Source organism: Suricata suricatta, chromosome 9, assembly GCF_006229205.1.
Source record: "Suricata suricatta isolate VVHF042 chromosome 9, meerkat_22Aug2017_6uvM2_HiC, whole genome shotgun sequence".
Lineage (NCBI taxonomy): Eukaryota > Metazoa > Chordata > Mammalia > Carnivora > Herpestidae > Suricata > Suricata suricatta.
In genome coordinates, this window is record NC_043708.1 from 139,843,116 (window position 1) to 139,866,276 (window position 23,161).

Here is a 23,161-nt window from a genome sequence, read left to right on the forward strand (position 1 = left end):
CCCGCCTGGTCCTGGCGCCCGGCCCCCCCGCTGGCGTGCGGCCTCGGCTCCGCGCCCCGTGGTCCTGCCTCCGGCCACATCCTCTGTTGGCGAAGATGTGACATCTCTCAGTTTTTATGGTTTCACGTACCTCCTTTGTTGACTGAGTAATTTTGTTTAAAAAAAAAAATGCACAATGTTGTGGAAAGGAAGAATAATAGGCACATGAGAGAAGCAAATTAGTGTTATAATTCAAAGTACATTTTCAAAGGTGTTGCCAACAGCAGCATTGTTTTCATCTTTAAAAAAATGACGCCGCCCGCCATCGCCATACTTCCTGCCTTCAGGTGTCATTGCTCCTGTGCAGGGAAGTGAGGACATTTCTCGTCCAGCCACAGACTTCCATCATCACAACCGGGAAGTCTCCAAGGCGACAGGGGGCACTGTTGCCTCTCTAGCCTCCAGGCTGACCCTTGAGAGGGATGCCAGTCGCCTTGGCAACTCAGTGTTTGCCTGAGCAGCGGACTTCCTGGTTCTAAGAGCTGAGACACAGCCGGGCCCGAGGGCGCTGGCATATGGTGACCGTGTCGTGGGCATTCGCCTTCTCCGTGGCGGGTGACGGGGTGACAGGACGGAGCTAGGACTTGAGGTTTTTCTGTGGCTGTTTTCAGAGCCACGTGTCTTCTGCCTGGGGGCGAGGAGCCGCGGAGACCCTGGAGGCGGACTCCTAGTTCGGCTTCGAGTAATGAAGAGGGAGGAGACGGACTCAGGCTGGGTTAGTGGCTCTTTCCCCTCAAGTGTGATCGTGCCGAAGCTTCTATCAATTTTACATAAAATACAGGACTATGAAACCACGTATCTCCAGTAACTATAAATCATTGTCTATTTAAAGCCAACAAAACAGTGTAACAGTTTTAAGTTCAATAATGTTAAGTATTGTATAAAAATATATTGGAGGCGAAGTTCAGTTGATGACAATTGTGTATATGTTATTGATGCTGTAAATTATTTTTAATAAAGAAAATTGTATTATCACATCTCTTGTTATAAAATGTTGTAGTGAGTGGAACTAAACCAGCGTCACTTAACGAGGGCAGCACCCAGGATGCCGCCTACGTGTTAGCCCAGGGTGGCTGCCGGAGCGGGACATGGCCCTCGTCCCTCTGTCCAGCCTGCCCTTCTGTCTGGGGCCAAGGGGAATGAAAAGGTGCCGGTGCGCGGCGGGCAGGGCCTTGTGGGCACAGTCCGTGAAGCTGAACTGATTCAGGTACGCAAGGTCGTGGTCTCCCATTTTATAGTCGAAAACCCTGCTCTCTGAGCCACAGCAGGGTTCCTTCTACAGATGAGAGCTGGGCGGCCTTTCCTGGAACATTCAGGAGACGAAGACTGTCCGCTGTGCCAGGCAAGCTGAAAATGTGACCTGTGCCTACTGGACCCTGCTGCTCCCCAGTATGTGCCTCGCAAAGCATTTCAGTACAAGGCAACAATACATACTTTCAGACCTCTGCATGCAACTTTAATGCTACGGATCTTTCATTACGGAGGTAATTTATGTTCAAGTGAACATTCAGGACTGAATTGGTCTCATGGTATAAACTATTACAAGAGGAAATGGCTTTTTTTTTTTTTTTTAATGTTTGAGAGAGTACGGGCGGGGCAGGGGCAGAGAGTGAGGGAGACCAGCTCCAGGCTGAGCGGTCAGCACAGAGCCTGCCACGGGCTCAAACCCGTGAACCCTGAGACCGGGGCCTGAGCCGAAGTTGGACCCTTAACGGACGGAGCCACCCAGGCGCCCCAGAAATGGCTTTCTCTTGATGCAGCACGGAGATGCTGTTTCCATGAGCCTCTTTATGTTGGGGTCAGCTGATGGGGACACCTCCCTCTGGTGGCTGCTCATTGGTGCACCGTGAAGCAGGTCACCCGGAGCTGGGAGCCAGGGCCATGGGGCCTCTGTCCTGGAGCTAGGTTTTGTAAATATGGCTGCCCACTGATCTAACAATACCCGCCCTTGGTGCCACTCTTCAAGGCAACTTAAGCGAGTGATTAAAGTTTGTTAAGATTTGGTGTTCATAAACCAAAATAGGTACATGATTAAAGATGTTCTGAAGATTCCAATTCAGTCTTCGTGAAGTTGGCATTGCAAAGGCTCATCCCCACAGGCACACGCTGGGGGCTCGGGTCCTAGCGCGCACAAGGGATCTCACCCGTGTGCCTGCTGTTGCCAGTCCAGGTTTTAAACTATAAATTAGTTTAGCGTCAGCTTATGTGTTTTGGTTTGATGTGAGTTGTTTGATAGTTTTTCAAAGTGCCAGACTGTTAGGCTTGTGTTTAGGGTACCTCCGAATCGGAGCATGTACTGCAAAAGCAGAGGTATTGTGTAATCCCCACAACAGTGTGGTCACGCAACTGTGAACGTTTCTAACAACCTGCAGGACACAGGAAAGAGTTTCCTAGGCCGGGCGATCGTGGAGCAGGACGCTTCACCTACAGAGTCAGGGCCACAACCTCCGCCTGCAAGCTGTTCATTCTGTTTCCTTCCAAGGTTTGATCACTCGACTCTGAGAGCCACTACTTAAGTGTTCCAGGTGCCCAGGTGGAGACGAGAAACACTGTTCATCTAACAGGGACAGGACATTTATTAGACTGACCAGGGGAGATTCTTAAATTATCATATCCAGCATTGGCTTTTCGAGGAAAAACATGATTAGGCCGCATGTATGAAAAGCCTTAGAAATGTTCATTCTCTTAGACCCGGTGATATGACTGAGCAGGGTCTCTTAAGGACGTAGATGGAAATCCACTAAAGATTTAGGTATGAGGATTTATTAAAGGTGCTCGTTTAAAATGAAAGAGCCAGGGCACCTACCTGGCCCAGTCCATAGAGCATGCGACTTTTGATCTTGAGGTTGTGGGTTCAAGCCCCAAGTTGAGGGTAGAGTTTCCTGAAAAACAACAAAAAATCAAAATGAAAGGGCAAATTACAAAATGTGTTTCTAAATAAGACACTTTGGGTGGAAAGGAGGCCAACGGCGGAGCTAGTAGCCCGACTTTTCATCTCTCGCCACCATTTTCCCTGGTTCAGTCTTCATCTCCATCCCTCACCCCACAGGGGGTGGGAGGACCGGGTGCAGTAGCTGCGCAGGAAGTTGCTGTACCCGCACGTGGAGCGTGCTGTGCCCGCACGGAGCAGGCGCACGGGAAGGTGCGGTACCCGCAGGGAGGAAGAGGGGCAGAGAACCACCGAGGCCGCGCCGCAGGCCAGAGCTCCGACCGAGAAGTCCTACCCGGCGCCCCCGACCACCACCACCCCCGCTCTGCGAGCGCACGGCAGTGTCCTGCAGGGGATCTGGGCCCGACGTGGGCCCCGCCGCGGGAAGCCGGGGGCCGCCCTCCCGCCCCCTCCATCTGCTGCGCGGCCCGCGGGCCTGGGAGCGAGTGCAAGTCGGAGCTGCGGCCCGAGCGCAGCCGGAGGTGGAGTCGGCGCGCGGCACTAGGGAGGCAACTTCAGGACGCCCGAGGAACGTACTCCGGCGGCAGCCGGACGGAGGCTGAGGGCAGAGAAAGCAGGACACCCCGAAATCTGAGGAAAACAGCGCTCCGAGCCGCGCACGAACTTGACCCAACCTCGAAGTGCTCTCCTGGGGCAGAGTGTGGGCCTAGGCGCTTCCCGCCAGGGGGCGGGGCGGAATCTACAAAAGCCAATCAGAAACAAGAGGTGCGCTTCTGTGCGAAGTGTCCTGATTCTGAGTGGGGCGACCACCGAGGGAAGGCGGGACAGAGCCGCGGAAAGCCAGTCAGAGCCGGATCGTGTGGGCCGGGCCGGGGCGGGCCGCGGCCGAGCCTCGCCCTCCAGCACTGTGCGCTGACTGGCGGAGGGGGATCTCGAGGGACCAATCAGAAGCCGGGTCTCGCGGGCCGGGGCGTGGCGGGCCCACCCTCCAGCATTGTGCCCTGACTGGCTGAGGAGATGGGGGGGGCGCCAATCAGAAGTCGGGCTCGCAGGGTCGCGCTGGCCGGGGCAGCCTCAGGACTGCGGACTGCGGGTCAGCGGTGTCCGCTCTGGACCGCGGATCGCTTATGGTGAGCCAGCCGGGGAGACGGGGGATCTGGGCCGAGGCGCCGGCCTCGGGGTGCTCCGGGGGCCCCTGCCGAAGGGACGGGGTCCGGTCCTGCAGCCCCCTCCTCCTCGTCCCCCTCCGTGGCCCCGGCGCCCCCCACCCGCCCTCTGCCGCAGCGGGAAGACCCCCGGACCCTCCGGCGCGCGCTGTGGGGCTGGGCTGGGTGCTGGGGTGGAGACCTGCACGGGACTTGGCGCCAGGACAGCTCAGAAAGCATCGGAGGGTGTGTGTGTGTGCGCAGGGCGCGCTGGGGTAACCTCTGCAGAGGAGGAAAAATGCAGAATAACTCCCGTTTTCCTCCGTGGTGCGCTGCACCGAGTGCAGAGTAAGGGCCAGAGCCCTGGGTGTGGGACAAAGGTTGTGGGATTCTGGCATCAGCCCTGCGGTTGTTTTCTCAGAAGTACAACTCGGTGGACAGGAAGTGTAGACCAACCTTCTGCAGGATTTGAATTCGTTTCCTTGTCCCCGCCACACACCGGAGACATTTGGGGAACACAGACGTGTCCCGCAAACACTTCTTTCTCTGTATTTACTTTCAGGAGCTGACTTGATCTGTGCCATTAGTTTCCTAATTTGAGTACTTGCATACAAAGGGAAAAAGGCAAATTTAAGCTCAAAAAGAAAGAATGAGAAGCATGGAATGTTGGAGCTGTAAGGGGCTCTCGGGGATGACCTGGTCCAGGTCCTTTTTAGTGGAGATGGGAGTAGTCCCAACTTTCAGAGACTAGGCAGCTGAGCAGTTTTTCCCTCCGGCTGTAGTGGTGGTGCTGGTGGTGGTGGTGGTGGTGCTGGTGGTGCTGCTGGTGGTGCTGGTGGTGCTGGTGCTGCCTGTGGTGGTGCTGGTGGTGGTAGTGGTGCTGGTGGTGCTGGTGTTGGTGCTGCTGCTGGTGGTGCCTGTGGTGGTGCTGGTGCTGGTGGTGCCGGTGGTGGTGCTGGTGGTGGTAGTGGTGCTGGTGGTGCTGGTGCTGGTGCTGCTGCTGGTGGTGCCTGTGGTGGTGCTGGTGCTGGTGGTGCCGGTGGTGGTGCCTGTGCCGGTGCTGGTGCTGGTGCCGGTGGTGCTGGTGCTGGTGGTGCTGGTGCTGCTGGTGGTGCTGGTGCTGGTGCCGGTGGTGCCGGTAGTGCTGGTGCTGGTGCTGGTGCTGGTGCTGGTGGTGCTGGTGGTGCCGGTGGTGGTGCTGGTGCTGGTGCTGGTGGTGCCGGTGGTGGTGGTAAATGCACGTAGGCAGCACAGCTACTTTCTGCTGTACCATCGTGATAACGAGAACGACAGCGTTGCTTTACAGCCCTTCAGAGGCTAAGGAGCCTCTTTCAAGGAAGTTACAGGAACATTCTCTAGACTGGAGGGGAGATTGGCGTTCACCACTGGCCGCCAAGGCTCCTTCTGTCTTAAAGGGCTCGTATTTCGTATCAAATACAGAATTATTCTGACTTCCTTAGCACTTGAGGAGGTGACAAACTATGAATCCAATTTATCTTGGATTAAAAGCTTTAAAGTATTCTGAATATTCACCCTATACCAGTTTATAAATCTCCAGAAGGAACATCAAAGTTTCATGTTTTAAAGCTCAAATGCAGTGTGATGGGATAACATTGGTTCCCAGAGGTTTCAGGTGCAAAGATTAAGTTTTGAAACCCTATTCAGACTTTTTTTTTTAGTGAACAAAATCTGAAAGCAAATACTCTGGTCAGAAAGCAAACACGAGGAGTGATTGGCAAGACGCAGTAATTAGAGCAGGTGGTGGAAACCGGGCGGCGGGGCTGGCACAGGCTGGGAGGTGGGAGGAATCGGTCCGGAAAGAGGGTCTAGGAAGGCGGGCCGGGGAGGGGCGGGGCATCTTGGACGAATATTCCTGTTACCGCAGGAGTCCTCAGGCAACGGTGTTGGGCTGAGGCGGAAAGGGGGTCGCAGCCTTCGTGTGCCCGTCGGTGCCTCCCTGAACTTCATCTCGCTGGCCTCACAGTGGTGGGCTGGGCTTTGGCTTTCATGGATTTGAAGTGATTGGACACTGACAGGCACATGGTGATTTGGGGGCTCTGAGAAAGCTCTAAGCCCCCCTTCAGCCCTTTTCCTAGCAAATCTCTCCCACAGGCCTTTTTTTTTTTTAAGGTAAAATTTACATTTGGTGAGATTCACAGATCTTATGCTCACTTAAGTTTTAAGCTAAGTTTTGACAAATGTATACACCCATGTAACCAAAGCACAGTAAAAATATAGACATTTTCCTCCAGAAAGTTCCCTCCTGCCACCTCCCTGCCAGAGCAACAGCTTCTTTTTTCTAGCAATAAGAGCTAACTGTTCGCGAGATCCTTTCTATATATCACTACCTCCCTGAACAGCAGTCAGAATCGTGCCCTAATATGCAACCCACCCCAAGATGTTATTAATGATTTACAGTTTAGCATGAAGGGAGGATTGAAGTAAAAGTATTTTATTTAAAAAAAAAGGAGGTGAGGATACAAGGACCTTAACTACTCGGCCCTTGAGGGATGCTCAGAAGCCCCGCGTGGCCGAAATCTGTGTCACTTGGTGCTTGGGTCTGCCGGGCGCGTGCGCAGAGGGCGCGTCAAGGAAGCACTGCCCGTTCCGTCGGCCCGAGTCCCGCTCTGCCACCCGGTTCCAATCCCTGTAGTCCGGGACACCTTCCTCAGGCTGTAGCCGTTCTCTCTCCTCTGAGTCTCTATCATAGTTCTGGTAGATATTAATTTCATACACCATTTCAGAAACTCAATTGTAACTTTATTTTTCGTAACTGCCCATAATTTTTTTAAGAAATTTAATTTTTTAAAGGATTTCTTTTTTTTATTTTAAAACGTTCATTTATTTTTGAGAAAGAGAGAGACAGAGCATGAACGAGAGAAGGGCAGAGAGACAAGGACACACGGAATCCAAAGCAGGCTCCAGGCTCTGAGCTGTCAGCACAGAGCCTGATGTCGGGCTCAAACCCACGAACTATGATATCCTGACCTGAGCCAACGTCGGATACTTAACCGACTGAGCCACCCAGGTGCCCTAGGATTTCTCTCTCTTTTTTTAAGCTTTATTTATTTATTTTGAGAGAGACAGAGATAGTGAGAGTTGGGGAGGGGCCGATAGAGAGGGACAGAAGGAGAATCCCAACCAGGTTCACAATGTCAGCACGGAGCCTGATGTGAGGTTCGAACACATGAAACATGACATCATGACCTAAGCCAAAATCCGGATTGGATGCGCAACAAACTGAGCCATCCAGGTGCCCCTAGATTTTATTTTATTTTTTAATTAAAAATAAATTTTTAATGTTTATTTTTGAGACAGAGTGCAAGAGGAGACGGGCACAGAGAGGGAGACACAGAATCCCCAGCAGACCAGGGTCTGAGCTGTCAGCACAGAGCCTGAGGTGAGGCTCACATCCATGGACTGTGAGATCATGACCTGAGCTGAAGTCGGACGGGTAATGGACTGTGCCACCCAGGCGCCCCTGCCCTAGATTTTAATTTTAAGTGATCTCTACCCCCTCACCCCACCCCCAACGCGGGGCTCAAACATGCAGCCCTGAGATCAAGAGTTGCACGCTCCACTGGCAGAGCCAGCCTGGTGCCTCACGTAACGTTTTTATTTCAAGCCCTTGTTCCTCTTAGAGCAGAAAACTTATTTTTTACAAGTTAAGGTAAATGGAGTCATTCCGTGTTAGCTGGGGCGCTTCAGGTTTGTACTTAACTCAGGGTGTCTTTGGCACCGCCCGTTTATTACTTACTGCCTTAGAACCTGTTGCTTTGAACACCTCTCAAGTTTTTTGTTGTTAGGATATTTGTGACCATGAGTTAACTTTTCCGGGGTTTCAGAGCCCAGTAAGCACGTCTTCGCTCTCCCCGCACGTCTCCACGATGCTGTGCACACCAGCCCACACGTGTACACTGGGAGTGATAAGCCAGAGGGTGAGCCTTAGAATTCAAGACAGTGGGGCTAGGAGAGTGAGGCCGCGTATGTGAGTTTCTATTTTAGCCCCAAACTGATGGTAACACAGTCAAAGGGACAACACCCTGGCTGAGGAGTGTCAGGAGCTGAGTCCGTTCCGTTACATCGTGTGTCACTTTGGGTAAGGCACTGCCCAGGACCCAATTTCCCCATAAATAAAGTGGGAGACCAGGACAGCAATTGGACGAGGTGATACCTGGAGCTTTCCCCATCTGTGTTCTGTCCCTGGGTACATACCTTCTGTTGGCAAGGTGAGTTAAAAAGTAATTTATGGTACAGGGATATTTATTCACCTGCCAAAACACCCACTTCTTTTTTTTTTTGTAATTGTTCTACATTTATTTATTTTTGAGAGACAGAGAGAGACAGCTTGAGCTGGGGAGGGTCAGAGAGAGAGGGAGATACAGAATTCGAAGCAGGCTCCAGGCTCTGAGCTAGCTGTCAGCACAAAGCCTGACGCGGGGCTCGAACCCACGAACTGTGAGATCATGACCTGAGCCAAAGCCAGACACTCAACCGACTGAGCCACCCAGGGGCCCCAAAAACACCCACTTCTTTATTTCACTTACTGATGTGGCTTTTTAACTTTATGAGTAAAAATTAATAATAAGACTATATTGGGGTGCCTGGGTGGCTCAATTGGTTAAGAGTCCAACCTCGGCTCAGGTCATGATCTCATGGTTGGTCGGTGTGACCCCCGCATAGGGCTCTGTGCTGACAGCTCAGAGCCTGGATCCTGCTTTGGATTCTTGTCTCCCTCTCTCTGCCCCTCCCCTGCTTGTGCTCTGTCTCTGTCTCTCAAGAATAAACATTAAAAAAATTTTTTTAAATACTAAGAACTATAGAATCAATGTTGAGCAACATTATTGGTCTGTCTTAAGATACATCACATCAGTAAATATGTTCATTATATGTCTCTTTCCAGTTTGTTTTCTCCAGACGCAATGGCCCGTGAAGATGATCTGCGGTCCCAGGCTCTCACCAAGCCCGCTTTCAGTGAAACGCAAGCTTCTGCCTTAGTGGAGTCAGTATTTGGGTTAAAAGTTTCCACGGTCCGGCCGCTCCCTAGCTACGATGACCAGAACTTCCATGTGCACGTTTCAAGAACCAGAGACACTGCAGATGGCCCAACTGAATATGTCCTCAAAATAAGCAACACTGAGTCGAGCAAAACTCCAGAGCTGATTGAAGTTCAGAGTCACATCATCATGTTTCTGGGAGCTGCTGGGTTCCCCACGGCCTCTGTGTGTCGCACTAAAGGCGACAACCTAACGTCTCTCGTGTCCGTAGGTAAGAAGCCCGCTGGTCATCGCCTGTGCGTGTCCAGTACTGTGCTTTGGCTCCAGGCAGGAATATCAAGAGCAGGTTTGTAGCTCCGAGTGTGGATGTGGTTATTTGTTCAGCGGCTGGGGGAAGCCAGGGCGTCACCAAAGTGCAGATCGGGGGCTCTGATTCAGAAGTGGCTAGAGCCAGGAACTGATGTAACTCTTCCCCTTAGAAAGGACTTGATAGGGGGCGCCTGAGGGGCTCAGTCGGTTGGGCGGCTGACATGATCTCACAGTTTGTGGGCGGTTCGTGGGTTCGAGTCCCGCGTCGGGCTCTGTGCTGACAGCTCAGAGCCTGGAGCCTGCTTCGGATTCTGCGTCTCCCTCTCTCTCTGCCCCTCCCCTGCTCATGCTCTGTCTCTCTCTGTCTCAATAATAAATAAAAACATCTTTTCTTTAAAAAAAAGAAAGGACTTGACGGATGAGGCACTAAGGACATGTGGTGCTGGGGAACTTTTTGTTTTACCAGTAAAACAATTAAACATTTTTATCCATCAGACCAGCTGTGTGTTTTGGCGCTGCGGTGTAGAAGAAGAACACAGAATTACATATCAGGGACTTTAGACCCCAGCTTCGCCATTTCTCTGGATGTGGCCTGAGACCCACCGCTTAGTCCGAAGACTGGAGTCCTCGTCTGTGGGCCTCTGGCCCTTTGCCCGCTGTTGCTAAAATCCTTAGCTGAGCCTGTAGGGTTCTCCCAGCAGCAGCCTGAAATCAGTTCAGCCTTGGAATTTGTTTGAGGTTGGAAATCTTGAACACTGTTTCCCTCTTAACTGATTACCCCTTCTGTCGTAATCTGTGTGGCTCCAAACAAGAGAGGCCCAGGCCAGGCCTTGACACACAGGCTTTTCCCAGTTTGCCCCTGAAAAGGGCTCTGAAATGGTCATTTCTCTGTATCACACTTTCCTCAATTATGAACTTATGAAAAAGTGTTTTAGGCACCCATTCACCGGACCAGGCAATGCATGTTTAGTGCTAAGGCCAGGGCTGCAGTGCTGTGGTATGTAGCTGGCCAGTGCCAGAGCTGCGGGGTTTGTCTGTCCTGCCCCCTGTGACTGCCCAGTCCTGCTTCATAAAGCCCTGCTGCCTGGTTTTAGGTTAGCACGTGTATCTCCCTTCTTCTGCGATTTCTGTTATTCTCTGCGATAATAATTCCAAAGGGAGAAAGCCCGTTTTCTTGAGACCAGCTGACAGGATGTAACCTTCCATCCATCTAGATAATAACTCGGAAATCACAAGCTACTTGGTGAGGCTGCTTACTTACCTCCCAGGAAGACCTATAGCTGAGATTCCCATCGGCCCCCAGCTACTGTATGAGATTGGAGTGCTAGCTGCCAAGTTGGATAAGACACTGGAGGTAAGATTTGGGGTTTTATCTTGTTTATAAGAATTTTTTCATTTGTTTAGTTTTGATTTATTTGAGAGAGAGCGCGCGCAAGCAAGGAGGGACAGACAGAGAGAAAGAGGGAGACACAGAATTTGAAGCAGGCTCCAGGTGCCTAGCTTTCAGCACAGGGCCTGACACAGGGCTCGAACTCATGAACCATGAGATCATGACCTTAGCCAAAGTCGAACGCTCAACCAACTGAGCCCCCCAGGCACCCCTAGTTTTGATTTATTGTACTTAAAAGATAAACCCAGGGTGACTCCTATTTTTTTAATGTTTTTTATTTATTTTTGAGAGACAGAAAGAAACAGAGTGAGCAGGGGAGGGTCACAGAGAGAAGGAGATACAGATTCTGAAGAAGGCCTCAGGCTCTGAGCTAGCTGTCAGCGCAAAGCCTGACGCAGGGCTCAAACCATGAACCGTGAGATCATGACCTGAGCTGAAGCCGGACGCTTAACCGACTGAGCCCCCCAGGCGCCCCGGGACTCCTGTTTTATGTGTGGTGCAGGGAACAGGGTCTGCCTGCATGGATTTTATGACAGTAAGGCTTCTTTCTGCCCAGGTCTGTGAAATCTCTGCCAACGTCTTCTCTTCCCTGCGGGGCATAAATGACCACTTCCTCCTTTCACTACTTCTGAACTTGGACACCCTTCTATCACTGTACTAACTGGGCGGTGTTCAGCAAGTCAGCAAGTGCTGTGTAACAAATCATCCCAAAACTTACTGGCTTGAAACAAAGACTTCTTTCACGTGTTTCATGGGTGGACTGAGTGGACCTCCTGCTCTACGTGATATTGATTGGGTCACTCATGCAGCTGCACTCAGCTGGGAGCTCAGTCCCCCACGTGGCCTCCACTCGTCATGTGGTGTCTCATCCTTCAGGATGGCAGAACGTCCCTACAACATGGCTGCTGGTTTCCAAGAGAGAGAGCTTTGAGGGGACAAGTCCCAGATCACAAACCGTTATTGAGCCTCTGTTTGAATCATGCTAGCTCATGTCCCATTGGCCAGAGCAAGTGATGTGTCTAATCCCAAAGTCAGCGGAGAGAAGCTACATAGGGTGTGAGTAAAGGACTCATAGGGGGACATCAGAATAACATCTACCACGTGTGGTATCGTAATTACTGCATGTTTGCACTTACTGTTACATACGGTACACAGGAAACAGTGAGCTTCTTTTTTTATTATTATTGTTTGAGAGAGAGAGAGAGAATTCCAGGCAGGCTCCATGCTCAGTATGCAGCCCAGTGCGGGGGTCTACCCCACAACCCTGGGATCATTACCTGAGCTGAAATCAAGTCACACGCTCAACTGACTGAGCCACCCAGATGCCCCAGAAGCAGTAAGTTTCTTTAGAGATTGGTTTATGACTTACTTGTTTTTCTTTAATTTTTTAATGTTTATTTATTTTTGAGAGGCAGAAAGAGAGGGAGACACAGAATCTGAAACAGGCTCCAGGCTCTGAGGTGTCAGCACAGAACCTGACGTGGGTCTCGAACCCACGAACTGCGGGATCATGACCTGAGCTGAAGTCGGATGCTTAACCGACCAAGCCCCCAGGCGCCCCTGGTTTATGCCTTCATCATCCTTTATCCTTGCTGTCTAACAGTGCCAAAAACATAGTAGGCATTCAAGGAGGGCTGGATTTAAAAAAATTATGAGCTGGTCCTTAAAAGTTAGGAATCCATCAGTCAGAGAAAAAGGAGGGAAGGTTTTCTAGCTAGAGGAAAGAGCATGCGAACAGCCATGCGGGTACAATGATCGTGTTCCAGAACTTCTGATAACTCATTATGGTTGGAATACGGGGGTTAAACCTGAGGGAGACAGAAGGTAAAGTTGGAAACGTCTGGTGGTTAGATTATAAGATACGTTATCATGTATGATACTAAGGAGTTTGGGGACTTTGGAGGGTTTTTAAACAGGCAGAGATTTCTAATTTATAGCACTCTGTGGAGCAATGTGGTGGATAGGTTGGCAGAAAGCCAGAATGGAGGCAGGGAATGCATCTAGGAAGCTAACGGATAATCAGATAAAAGCCGACTGAGGGCTTGAACCAAGGGAAGGTTCAAGATATATTTTGGAGACAGAGCCAACCAAAGTTGGCGACTGATTTAATGCGAGGCCTGTGGGAGGGGGAGGGGCTGCGCAAGACCGGTGTTCTGGCCTGTGTGGGCTGGGACACAGCCCCACGCACAAGTAGGCAGCGCTCTCCCCTGACGTCAGTCACGAGGTGGCCTTTGTAGCCTGGAGCAAAGGGCCGGAGGGCTGAAGCGGGGAGATACCCGAGCTGGGGCTGGGGGGCTGATCTGCGCGGCAGGGGCTTCCTGCCACAGAGGAGAGCGGAGCAGCTCCCCGACCTCGCACCCTGCCCCTCTTGTGGCTCCGTGGCCAGTCTGCCGGGTCACTCCCTGCTTCTGTCCACGGTTCCTTTCCGTCTGGCTGGTGTTTTAGAGCGAAGAGTAAGGTGGAGCCTTCGCAGGAGCGAAGAGATGGGACGGGGCCGGGAACACCCCAACAATACGATTTAGGGGACTTTTATGCCCTCTGTCCCAGAGACTTGATATTTACAGTCTCCTGGGAATGAGTGGGAAAAACTCTTGGCTGCTTTATGTCGCAGTCTGTATCACAAGTGCTTCTCATAAGCCGCGTGTACGCGGGCGAGTCTTGCTCTTTTATCCAGTCTGACCATCTGTGCCCTTCAGCCGGGGTGCTGACATGTAATGTAGTAGAGACGGAGCCTGCGGAGTTGGCGCAGCGCTCCGAGGAGTCAGGAGAGAGGCCAGAGGAGTCAGGCACGTGGGCTGCGACGTTCACATTCAACAAACCTTTACTGAGCACCTATTATGTATGCGGTCTTGATTTGTTTCATGCCTTAGTTTATCAGAGGCGACTGGGAAGCTGGTGTAGATACTCTGACTTCACTGTTAAGGAAGCAGGTCCAAGATAAGCGGCAGAGCCCGTGGGCACCCAGCCACACCTGAGTCCCGGCCTGGATTCCAGGGGGGCTCCCGCGTCTCCTGCTAGAGACGGGGGGGTCTCCTGTGGGGTGCCTGGCTAACAGCGCCGCCGTGTTAGGAGCTGACTCAGAGCCTTCCAGAGTGGACCAGTGCTCCTTTGGAAGCCCAGCAAGAGTGCTATATTTTACTTTCTTTAAATATCAAAGTAGGAGAGGCACCTGGGAGGCTCAGACGGTTGGTGTCCAACTCTTGGTTTCGGCCTCAGGTCATGTACTCATGGTTTGTGAATTCGAGCCCCACATCAGGCTCTTAGCTGACAGCCCAGAACTTGCTTGGGATTCTCTTTCTTCCCTCTCTCTCTACCCCTCCTCTGCTTGTACCCTTGCTTGTTCTCGCTCGCTTTCTCTATCAAAATAAATAAACTTTTAAAAATGAAAGTAAGAAATACGTATGATTGAAATTTCACACAGTTCTGAAAGGCATAAAATGAACATTTTTTTCTCTTCCCTCTCATCTCCATTCTTACTTCCAATGCTCCCCCCTGGAAGGCACAGCTTCTGACAGTGCTTTAGTGCTTACTACGCAGTGTTTTTGTGACCCGCCATGGCATTTAACACCCCAGTGCTCAGGAATTTGAAACCTTGTCATGTGAGGACTAATGGAAGGAACTAGAAAGGTTGACTCTGCAGAAGAGAAGGCTCTGGGGGGCGGGGGCCCTGTCCTGGAGTGCGTGGAAGACAGTCATGTGGGAGAAGCACCGACCATGGTCCACACGGCCCTGAAGTCCCAGTGGGACCCCCTGCAGGGACACGATTGCTGAGCCGGCCTAGCTCAGCAGAAGGCAGAGGACAGAGCCACTCAAGGGCAAAACGCACCTCCTGTGCGAGGTCTTCAAACCGAGGCTACTCAGCAAGGGTGTGCTAGAGAAGGCAGGACCGTCGGGGGAAGGGTTTGGAACTCCAGGTCTCGAGAGTGGATGTTAGAATGAATTTAGAGGGAGATTTTTAAAGAAATAGAATACAGTACAGAACACCGGACTACATCACACGAGATAGTCTACATACTGTTTACGGACTTGGTTTTTCCCGTGTGCTGCCTGGACCCTGGGTCATCACAGAAAGTGTGTTTCTCACAGGGGAAAACCCTCCTCCACCGGTGACCCCCAAGGCAGGTGCACGCTCTGGGACAGGTCTGCCCTCCCTCAGCCCTGCTAGCGACTCAACTCATTATCCTGCTCCAACCCTCAGTTTCCTCTTTTGTGCAATGATGGTCAAAGCCATTTGAAACCTCAGATAGAATAGTCCAAATCTAAAGGCCCTTGCAAGTCTGGAATTTTCTATTGTAAGCACGTTCATTTATTCAGCAAATATTGCTTGAGCAGAGTCTTCTGTATCTCAGGCACTGTTCCAGGTGTGGGGAGCAGGAAGCTCCTGCTCTCTGGGGAGCTCGCCTCCTGGGGAGGATGGACAGGAAGGCGCAGGGTGGGGCGTGGGGGATGTTAGCCATGATGGGTGCCTGCACTCAGGAAGAAGAAACAAGAAGAGAAGAGGGCTGAGGTGTTGGAGGCTGACAGTTCAGATGGAGTGGCAGCAGGCCCTCCGCGGAAGGGGGTTTTGAGGAGGCAGCTGGGAGGGATGAAGGCCCTGGGTGGGCGGAGGCCTGGACAAGTGCATCCCACAAGGAGGGAACAGCAGATGCAGAGGCCGCCAGGCGGTGTGCGCGGCGCGGTCTCGCCCTGCAGGGAGGCCAGTCGGCAAAGGCAGCAGAAGGTGGAGCGGAGGTGACGGCGCCGCCAGTGCCTGCCACCGGCCGTGGCTCGTCCCTGACACACCGTCACGGCACCGCGTGAGATGGGCGCGTGTCCCCAGAGCTACGAGATCCCATGCAAACGCGCAGTCACTGTTTGTGGGGCCGGTAAATGGAGCAGGCCGCGCGTGGCGCCGCAGGGACCAGCGCTGGGAGGGCCTCCCGGAGCCCCGGGCCGCGTCGCCCTGACTGCCCTGATTCTAAAGGGTTTCCTGCCTTTGATTTAGAAATTCCATCACCCAAAGTTAAGTTGCCTTCGTCGAGAAAACTTCATTTGGAATCTGAAAAACGTTCCTCGTCTGGAGAACTATCTGTGTGCCTTGGGCCAGAGCCGGAACCGAGAGATCGTCACACAGGTCATTCGGCTGTTCAAGGATGAAGTCCTGACCAAGTTAAGTCACTTTCGAGAATGTGAGTATTTCTTTGATTCCTTTGGTTTTTCTTTTTTTGCTATTTATATTATTTATTTATTTTAAAAATGTATGCTTTTTATTTATTTTTGAGAGACAGAGAGAGACAGTGTGAGCAGGGGAGGGTCAAAAGAAAGAGGGAGATACAGAATCTGAAGCAGCTCCAGGCTCTGAGCTAGCTGTCAGCACAGAGCCCGACGTGGGGTTCGAACCCACGAACTGTAAGATCATGACCTGAGCCAATGCTGGACACTCAATTGAATGAGCCACCCAGGTGTCCCTATTTATTTATTTTTAAAGTTTATTCTTTAAAAAATCTTTTTAACGTTTATTCATTTTTGAGAGAGACAGACAGAGCATGAGCAGGGGAGGGGCAGAGAGAGAGGGAGACAAGCAGGCTCCAGGCTCTGAGCTGTCAGCACAGAGTCTGACATGAGGCTCAAACTCAAACTGTGAGATCATGATCTGAGCTGAAGTCAGACGCTTAACGGACTGAGCCACCCAGGCGCCCCGTTTTTTGCTATTTAAATTGTCCGGTTTCAAGCCAACAGAGAAGTGTGGAGACACAACCTAGCTTTACCAAATCTTAAAATTTTTTCACGTTTGCTCTTGTTGCTTTTTAAAGAATAGTAGTTATTCTGTAACATTGCTTTGTTTGAAATCCTCTCTGAAGTTCATGTGATCACACCTCTCCCCTCCTCACTAAGTTTGCACACGTCTAATACCGTGACCACACGTGCGTGTGTTCGTGAGTTACGTGCGGCCATGTTTTGCGTGTTCCCACACTTCAGGAGGTTTCAGGCAGCGCTTCTGTTCTGGCGTCTGCTCTTCTCACTCGGCGTTGTCTCCGGGTTGATCCGTTTGATACATGTAGTTCCAGTTCATTTAGTTCATTGCTAACTGCTGACTTGTATTCCAGAGTATGTACATACCACCATTTATTTCAAGTGTACTAGAATGCTTTTTTAAGTTTTTTTTTTTTTTTGAGAGAGAGAGTGTGAGCAGGGGAGGGGCAGAGAGACAGGGAGAAAGGCATGACGCTGCCAGTACGGAGCCTGATGGGGGCTCGAGCTCACGAGCCGTGAGATCATGACCTGAGCCAAAATCAAGACGCCACGCCAACTGAGCCACCTGGGCTCCCCAGACGGACAGTGATTTTTTGGTCTGGCCTGTTCTCTTGTCAAGAGAATTTGAGGCCGGCTCCCATTGTCTGCATCGCGGGGGATCTGGCGAGCACGCTAGCTCACCCTTCTCACGCGCACGGATAACGGGTTCTCTAGTGTACAGCCAGCCTCTTGACTGGGCATGACGCTTCGGTCAAAGGACAAGGGGCATGTCTAAGCCTAACCGAGGCTTGTGGCCTCAGCTCGGGCTGTGCTAACAAAGTGCTGGGGGGCTGGGACCACAGATATTTCTCACCGTCCTAAAGGCTGGAAATCTGAGATCAAGGTGCCGTCATGGCCAGTTTCTTTCCTGGCTCACAGCCTTTCTCTCTGTGCCCTCACATGGTGGAGACAGAGCAGGCAGGCTCTGTGGTGTCCCTTCTTATCAGGGCACAAATCCCATCAGGAGGGTCCCACCTCATAACCTCATCTAACCCCCATCACCTCCGGAAGACCCCATCTGCAGATACGGCCACACAGGGGGGTAGGGCTTCAACATGTGAATTGTTGGGGTGGCGGGGGGCAGCCACATCTCAGTCCATAGCATTTACTTTATGTAAACGTAATGCAAGCGGGTGGGGCGCCTGGGTGACTCCAGTTAAGTGTCTGACTCTTGATCTCAGCACAAGTCTTGATCTCAGGGTAGTGAGTTCAAGCCTCGTCTCGGGGCTCCATGCTGGGTGTGGAGCCTACTTACAAAAGAATCAAACACACAATACAAGGTGGTAGCATAAAAATAGAGTTGATTTTCCCTCTCGAATCTGCCCCCCAATTCATCTTCATCTCATTAAAATGTATCCACCATTCACTAGTTGATCTGACCACAAACCTGGGACTTGGCAGCCTTGACTTTGTTCTTTCTCTCATGCCTCACATCCAATCAAATTCTACCAGTTCTAACTTCAAATGTGCCCCTCTTTTAACTACTTTCCCCAGCTTTACCGCTTGGTCCAAGCTGCCCTCATTTCTCATCTGGATTACTGGGGGTGTAACCCTGGGCTAGGACTGTTGGGTCATAGGCCGTGTCTATACCTAGCTTTACGAGATCATGTCAAGCAGTTTTCCCAAGTGCTTGTATGCCAGCGGAGGATGAAGGTTTCATGGCTCTGCACCCCTGGTACCCTCAGATGTTTTCATTTTCGCCCATCTGATATGAAGGTAATGATTTCTTTTATTCTCTCTTTTTTTTTTTAAGTGGGTTTCATGCCCATTGTGGTGCTTTGAGTCACGACCCAAAATCAAGAGTTGGAGGCTCTGCCCACTAAGCCACCGGGCACCCCTGTAATGATTTCTTATTGTGGTTTTACTATACATTTCTCTATTTATTGGCCATTTGGACAAACCTTTTTGTGAAGTACCTATTCATGTCATTTGCCAGTTTTTCTACTGGGATTTTTTTCTCATTGATTTCTGGATACAAATCCTTCAATGGTTATATATGTTACAAACATTTTGTCCCCTTCTGTGGCTTGCCTTTTCACTTTCTTTTTGATGTGTTTCTATGGACAATCCTTAATTTGTTGGTTTCAAATATATCACTCTTTTACTCTATGGTTAGGGTTCTGTGTCTTGTGTAGAAACTTTTCTCTACCCTCTGGCCAGTCAAGAAGATACTCTCCTATATCATCTTACTAAAATGTCATAGTTTTTGCCTTTCATAATAGGTCTATAAATCATTGGGAATTTACATATGGTGTGAATTTTTCTCGTGGCTGATCATTTTCCCACTAACATTTATTAAAAAGCCATCTTTCTGGGGCACCTGGGCAGCTCAGTTGGTTAAGTCTCTGACTTCTGCTCAGGTCATGATGTCATGGTTCTTTGTTTTTTTTTTTTAATTTTTTCGAGACAGAGAGAGAGAGAGACAGTGTGAGCAGGGGAGGGTCAGAGAGAGAGGGCCAGAGAGAGAGGGAGACACAGAATCTGCGCTACCCAGGCGTGCCTTTTTTTTTTTTTTTTTTTTTTTTTGAGACTGAGACAGAGCATGAGAGGGGGAGGGACAGAGAGAGAAGGAGACACAGAACCGGAAGCAGGCTCCAGGCTCTGAGCTAACTGTCAGCACAGAGCCTGACGCGGGGCCCAAACCCACGAATGTGAGATCTGACCTGAGCCGAAGCTGGAGGCCCAACCGACTGAGCCACCCAGGGGCCCAGAGAGACACAGAATCTGAAACAGGCTCCAGGCTCTGAGCCATCAGCACAGAGCCCGACGCAGGGCTTGAACCCACGAACTGTGAGATCGTGACCTGAGCTGAAGCTGGACGCCCAACCGACTGAGCCACCCAGGTGCCCCGATGTCATGGTTCTTGAGCTCAAGTCCTGCACTGGGTGATCAAGAGCCCCGTTTCAGATGATCATGAGCCCCACCTTGGGTGAGTTTGAGTCCGCTTCTGGTAAACACAAGCCCCGCCTCAGGTGAGACCTGCTTCTCTCTCGCTCTCTGCCCCTTGCCCACTTGCACCCTTTCTCTCTCTCTCTCTCTCTCTCAAAAAAAGCTATCTTTCCTCTCTTTGTTTTGAAATACCATCTCTGTTATAAACCAAATGCTTTGGGGCTCCATTGTATTCCCCTGTTCTATGTGCCTGGGTCTGCTCCCATACCACACTGTGTATCAGCTACACAAGGTTATGCTGCAGTAACAAATAGCCCCCAAATTATTGTGGACTATAAAAACAAAGGTTTAGTTCTAACTGGAGCTGCATGTCTATCATGGATTAACTACAGTTCTGTTCTACTATTCTGATTTTAGGATTTAGATGGATGGAACTTTCACCAACTGGACTATTGCTATAGTATGGGCAAAGAGAATGTAGGAAGTGTACAGTGGTACACTGGTGTTTAAATCTCTGCCCTGAAGTGATGTCACTTCTGTTCATATGTCAATGACCAAAAAGTCACATGGCCATTCACAACATTTTGGGGAGCAGGGAAGTGCAACTCAGCACATTCCTGGAAAGAACATGAACTATGAGATCATGACCTAAGCCAAAATCAAGAGTCAGATGCTTAACCAACTGGGCCACCCAGGTGCTTCTGTCATTAGAAATTTTTTTGGAAATCCTAGGTTAAAATAGACACATCCAGTCCATTCTAGGACTCACGGCAGTGGTAGCTTCTTCCTCTTTTATTTATTTTTTATTTTTCTTAACATTTATTTATTATTGAGAAACAGAAACAGAGCATGAGCATAGGAGGGGCAGAGAGAGGGGAAGACATAGAATCGAAGCAGGCTCCAGACTCTGAGCTGTCAGCAGAGCCCGATGCGTGGCTTGAACCCATGAGCAGGGAGATCATGACCTGAGCTGAAGTCTGACGCTCAACTGACTGAGCCCTCCAGGCGCCCTCCTTCTTTTTTATTGGCTGCTGCTTCTCCTTTTTCTTCTTCTCCTTCTCCTTCTTCTTCTTCTTCTTCAATATTTTTAAAAGTAATATCTCCACCCAATGGTGGGGCTTCCACAAAGAACCCACAACGCACAATCAAGAGTTGCATGCTCTACTGACTGAGCCAGTCAGGCATGCCTGGACTCCTCTTATAATAACATGAACATACGTGTGTTCTTTGTAAACATTTCTGGCTTGGTGCAGTCCTGCCTCTCCCTTCACTCTGCTAACAGTCAGAACCAGGTGTCTGCAGTGACTGTAACTTCCATCGTCCGGCCTTGTATTGATCAGAAGCAAAAGCAAGTACAACCACCGAAATTAACTGGATTTTTTCCTTTTCAGAGGAGACTGTTTTATTTCAGGGAAAATAGGGCTTAGCTCTACCTCTGCCTGCTCATCGCGTTGCTGGAGCGGCAGTGCCCAAGAAAGGAGAAGCGGGAAGAGAATGAACTGGGGTTAAATGCCTGTTTTCACGTGGCTTAATGTTCCTCCCTCCAGGTGTCAATCACGGAGACCTCAATGACCATAACATTTTAGTGGAGGCCAGCAAGTCAGGCTCTGGAGGCACCGCGTATCAAGTGTCTGGGATTTTAGACTTTGGTGACATGAGCTACGGCTACTACGTGTTCGAAGTGGCCATCACCATCACGTACATGATGATTGAGAGCAAGAGTCCCCTACACGTGGGCGGCCACGTGCTTGCCGGGTTTGAGAGCGTGATCCCACTGACGCCTGTGGAGAGGGGCGCCTTGTTCCTCCTCGTGTGCGGTCGCTTTTGTCAGTCACTCGTCATAGCTGCGCACTCTTGCCGGCTACACCCGGAGAACACAGAGTACCTCATGATCACCGCCAAAACCGGGTGGAAGCACCTGCAGCGGATGTTCGACATGGGCCAGAAAGCGGTGGAAGAAATCTGGTTTCAAACTGCCAGGTCCTACGACTCTGGGATCTCCATGTGACGAGGCGAGATTTCACATTAACCTGGAGGGTTAATGACCAGAGGACCAAATCCAATCCTGCAAAGGATTCCCCTGCACAGCACAAATGAATCAATGGAACGGATCAGTGCACATGAACCCTCCGGCCGCTCTCATGGCCACTTGTTAAATCTAAGGGAGCTCCCCCCCAGCAAGCATGTCTGTTGGGGGTCTCGCTTGCCTCGCAGAGTGATGTTTTGAATCAGATAATTTCTCAAGATGTATGTAATCCAGCCCCAAGATCGAGTGTTTTCAGCTCTGAAAGGAACACTATGTATGGGCATATTCATGCATATTAAATCACTGAGTGTCGCACAGAGACCCGACTAACATGTCACCAATTCTGCGAAGCCTTTCCCATTGCTCCGTCTCTCTAGAACCCACTCCACTCTGTCTTTTGCGTGGCACATCATGGCATCGCAGGTGATGGCTGTGCAGTCACGTGGCCTAAGAGCTACTTGAGGGCAGAGACTCCGGAAGATGATTTTTTGTCTCTTGTCCCTTTTTTGTTTTCTTTTGCACCTGACATAGTGCTTTCCCCATGGTTTCAAAAAATATTGACAATGTAATGTATGCTAAAAGAAAGGTTAGAGAAGATAAGGCAGAACTAAGATGCCTTAGGAGGAAACACAAATGGTGTTCCGAAGAAAAAGTCTGCATTTGAGAGGACAATTGAAACTGAAACTCTTGAGATGCTGGAAGATCCTGGACCTTCAAGGAGGCAAGTAAAGACATCCAGGCAAGGCCATGACTCCCGAGGCACCTAAACATAACGGTTAGTTTTCGACTGATACTAAGAAAGTCTCTAAGCAGATATTTCAAATATCTCATTTATGGCTCTTTACATATGGATGTGATGTTGGTGGGCAGCGGCTCACTGTGTACTGGACGTTCATTATACCACTATTTCCTTCACTGATTTCTCGGCACGTCTCCTTCAGTATGATGTATGAAGCGGCTGTTTACTCCTCCTTGTGGGTTCAACTCTCTGTTCACTAAGACGACTCAGGTCTGCAGCCCTGGTCATGCAAAACCCCCTTCCGGTGGCTGTCCCTCTCTGTCTGTACGAGCAGCCGCTGCCTCCCCGTCTCTGGAGTCGCACCGTTAGTATAAGTTCAGATGTAGTTGACAGGGTTTATCCCTTACCATTCCAGAGACTACAAGGGTTCCAGAAGCTTTGTGCCAGAACCTGGATGGAGACCAATCCTGTATTTCTTACTATATCACATTATTTTACATGCATCATCTCATTTTACAATAAAAAAAAACTCTCATAACAAACCCATGAAAGAAGTAGTGCTATGATTAATCCCCATTAAAATTTTTTTTAATATTTATATTTGAGAGAGAGAGAGACAAAGTGTGAGCGGGGGGGGGGGGAAGGGGGGGCGGTGCAGAGAGAGAGGGAGACACAGAATCCGGAGCAGGCTCCAGGCTCCTACTGTCAGCACAGAGCCTGACACAAGGCTCAAACTCATGAACTGTGAGATCATGACCTGAGCCAAAGTCAGTGCTTAATCAACTGAGCCACCCAGGGACCCCTAATCCCCATTTTCAGATGAGGGATTTGCTCAGAGAGAGCCAGGGCCAGGGTCCCAACCCTCTCCTTCTCCTACCCACCATGCAGGTGTGTGTGTGAACATAGCAGTGTTGGGATCAAATGAGATCACTTACATGAAAGCACTTACGCTTCCCAAATATATA

The 23,161-nt window shown here is 50.5% G+C and overlaps 1 protein-coding gene and 1 long non-coding RNA gene across 3 annotated transcripts; one reads left to right on the top strand and one right to left on the bottom strand.

Annotated features, from left to right (window-relative positions):
- Nucleotides 1-205: 205 nt before the first annotated feature.
- LOC115301479 lies at nucleotides 206-3,665 on the bottom strand. The gene is made up of 3 exons (XR_003913130.1): nucleotides 3,506-3,665; nucleotides 2,846-2,921; nucleotides 206-796 (listed from the first exon to the last, which is right to left on the bottom strand). It is a non-coding gene; the product is annotated as an uncharacterized LOC115301479 (long non-coding RNA).
- A 297-nt stretch (nucleotides 3,666-3,962) lies between these two features.
- HYKK (hydroxylysine kinase) lies at nucleotides 3,963-22,742 on the top strand. 2 transcript variants are annotated; one of them, XM_029952536.1, is made up of 5 exons: nucleotides 3,963-4,059; nucleotides 8,978-9,342; nucleotides 10,595-10,734; nucleotides 15,755-15,938; nucleotides 20,979-22,742. In XM_029952536.1, the coding sequence occupies exons 2-5, from the start codon at nucleotides 8,997-8,999 to the stop codon at nucleotides 21,437-21,439; spliced, it is 1,131 nt and encodes a 376-aa protein (XP_029808396.1). In that variant the 5' UTR covers nucleotides 3,963-4,059; nucleotides 8,978-8,996; the 3' UTR covers nucleotides 21,440-22,742. The 2 variants fall into 2 exon arrangements, with proteins under 2 accessions (XP_029808396.1, XP_029808397.1); XM_029952537.1 differs by lacking the exon at nucleotides 3,963-4,059 and adding an exon at nucleotides 7,519-7,528.
- The last annotated feature ends 419 nt before the right edge of the window (nucleotides 22,743-23,161 follow it).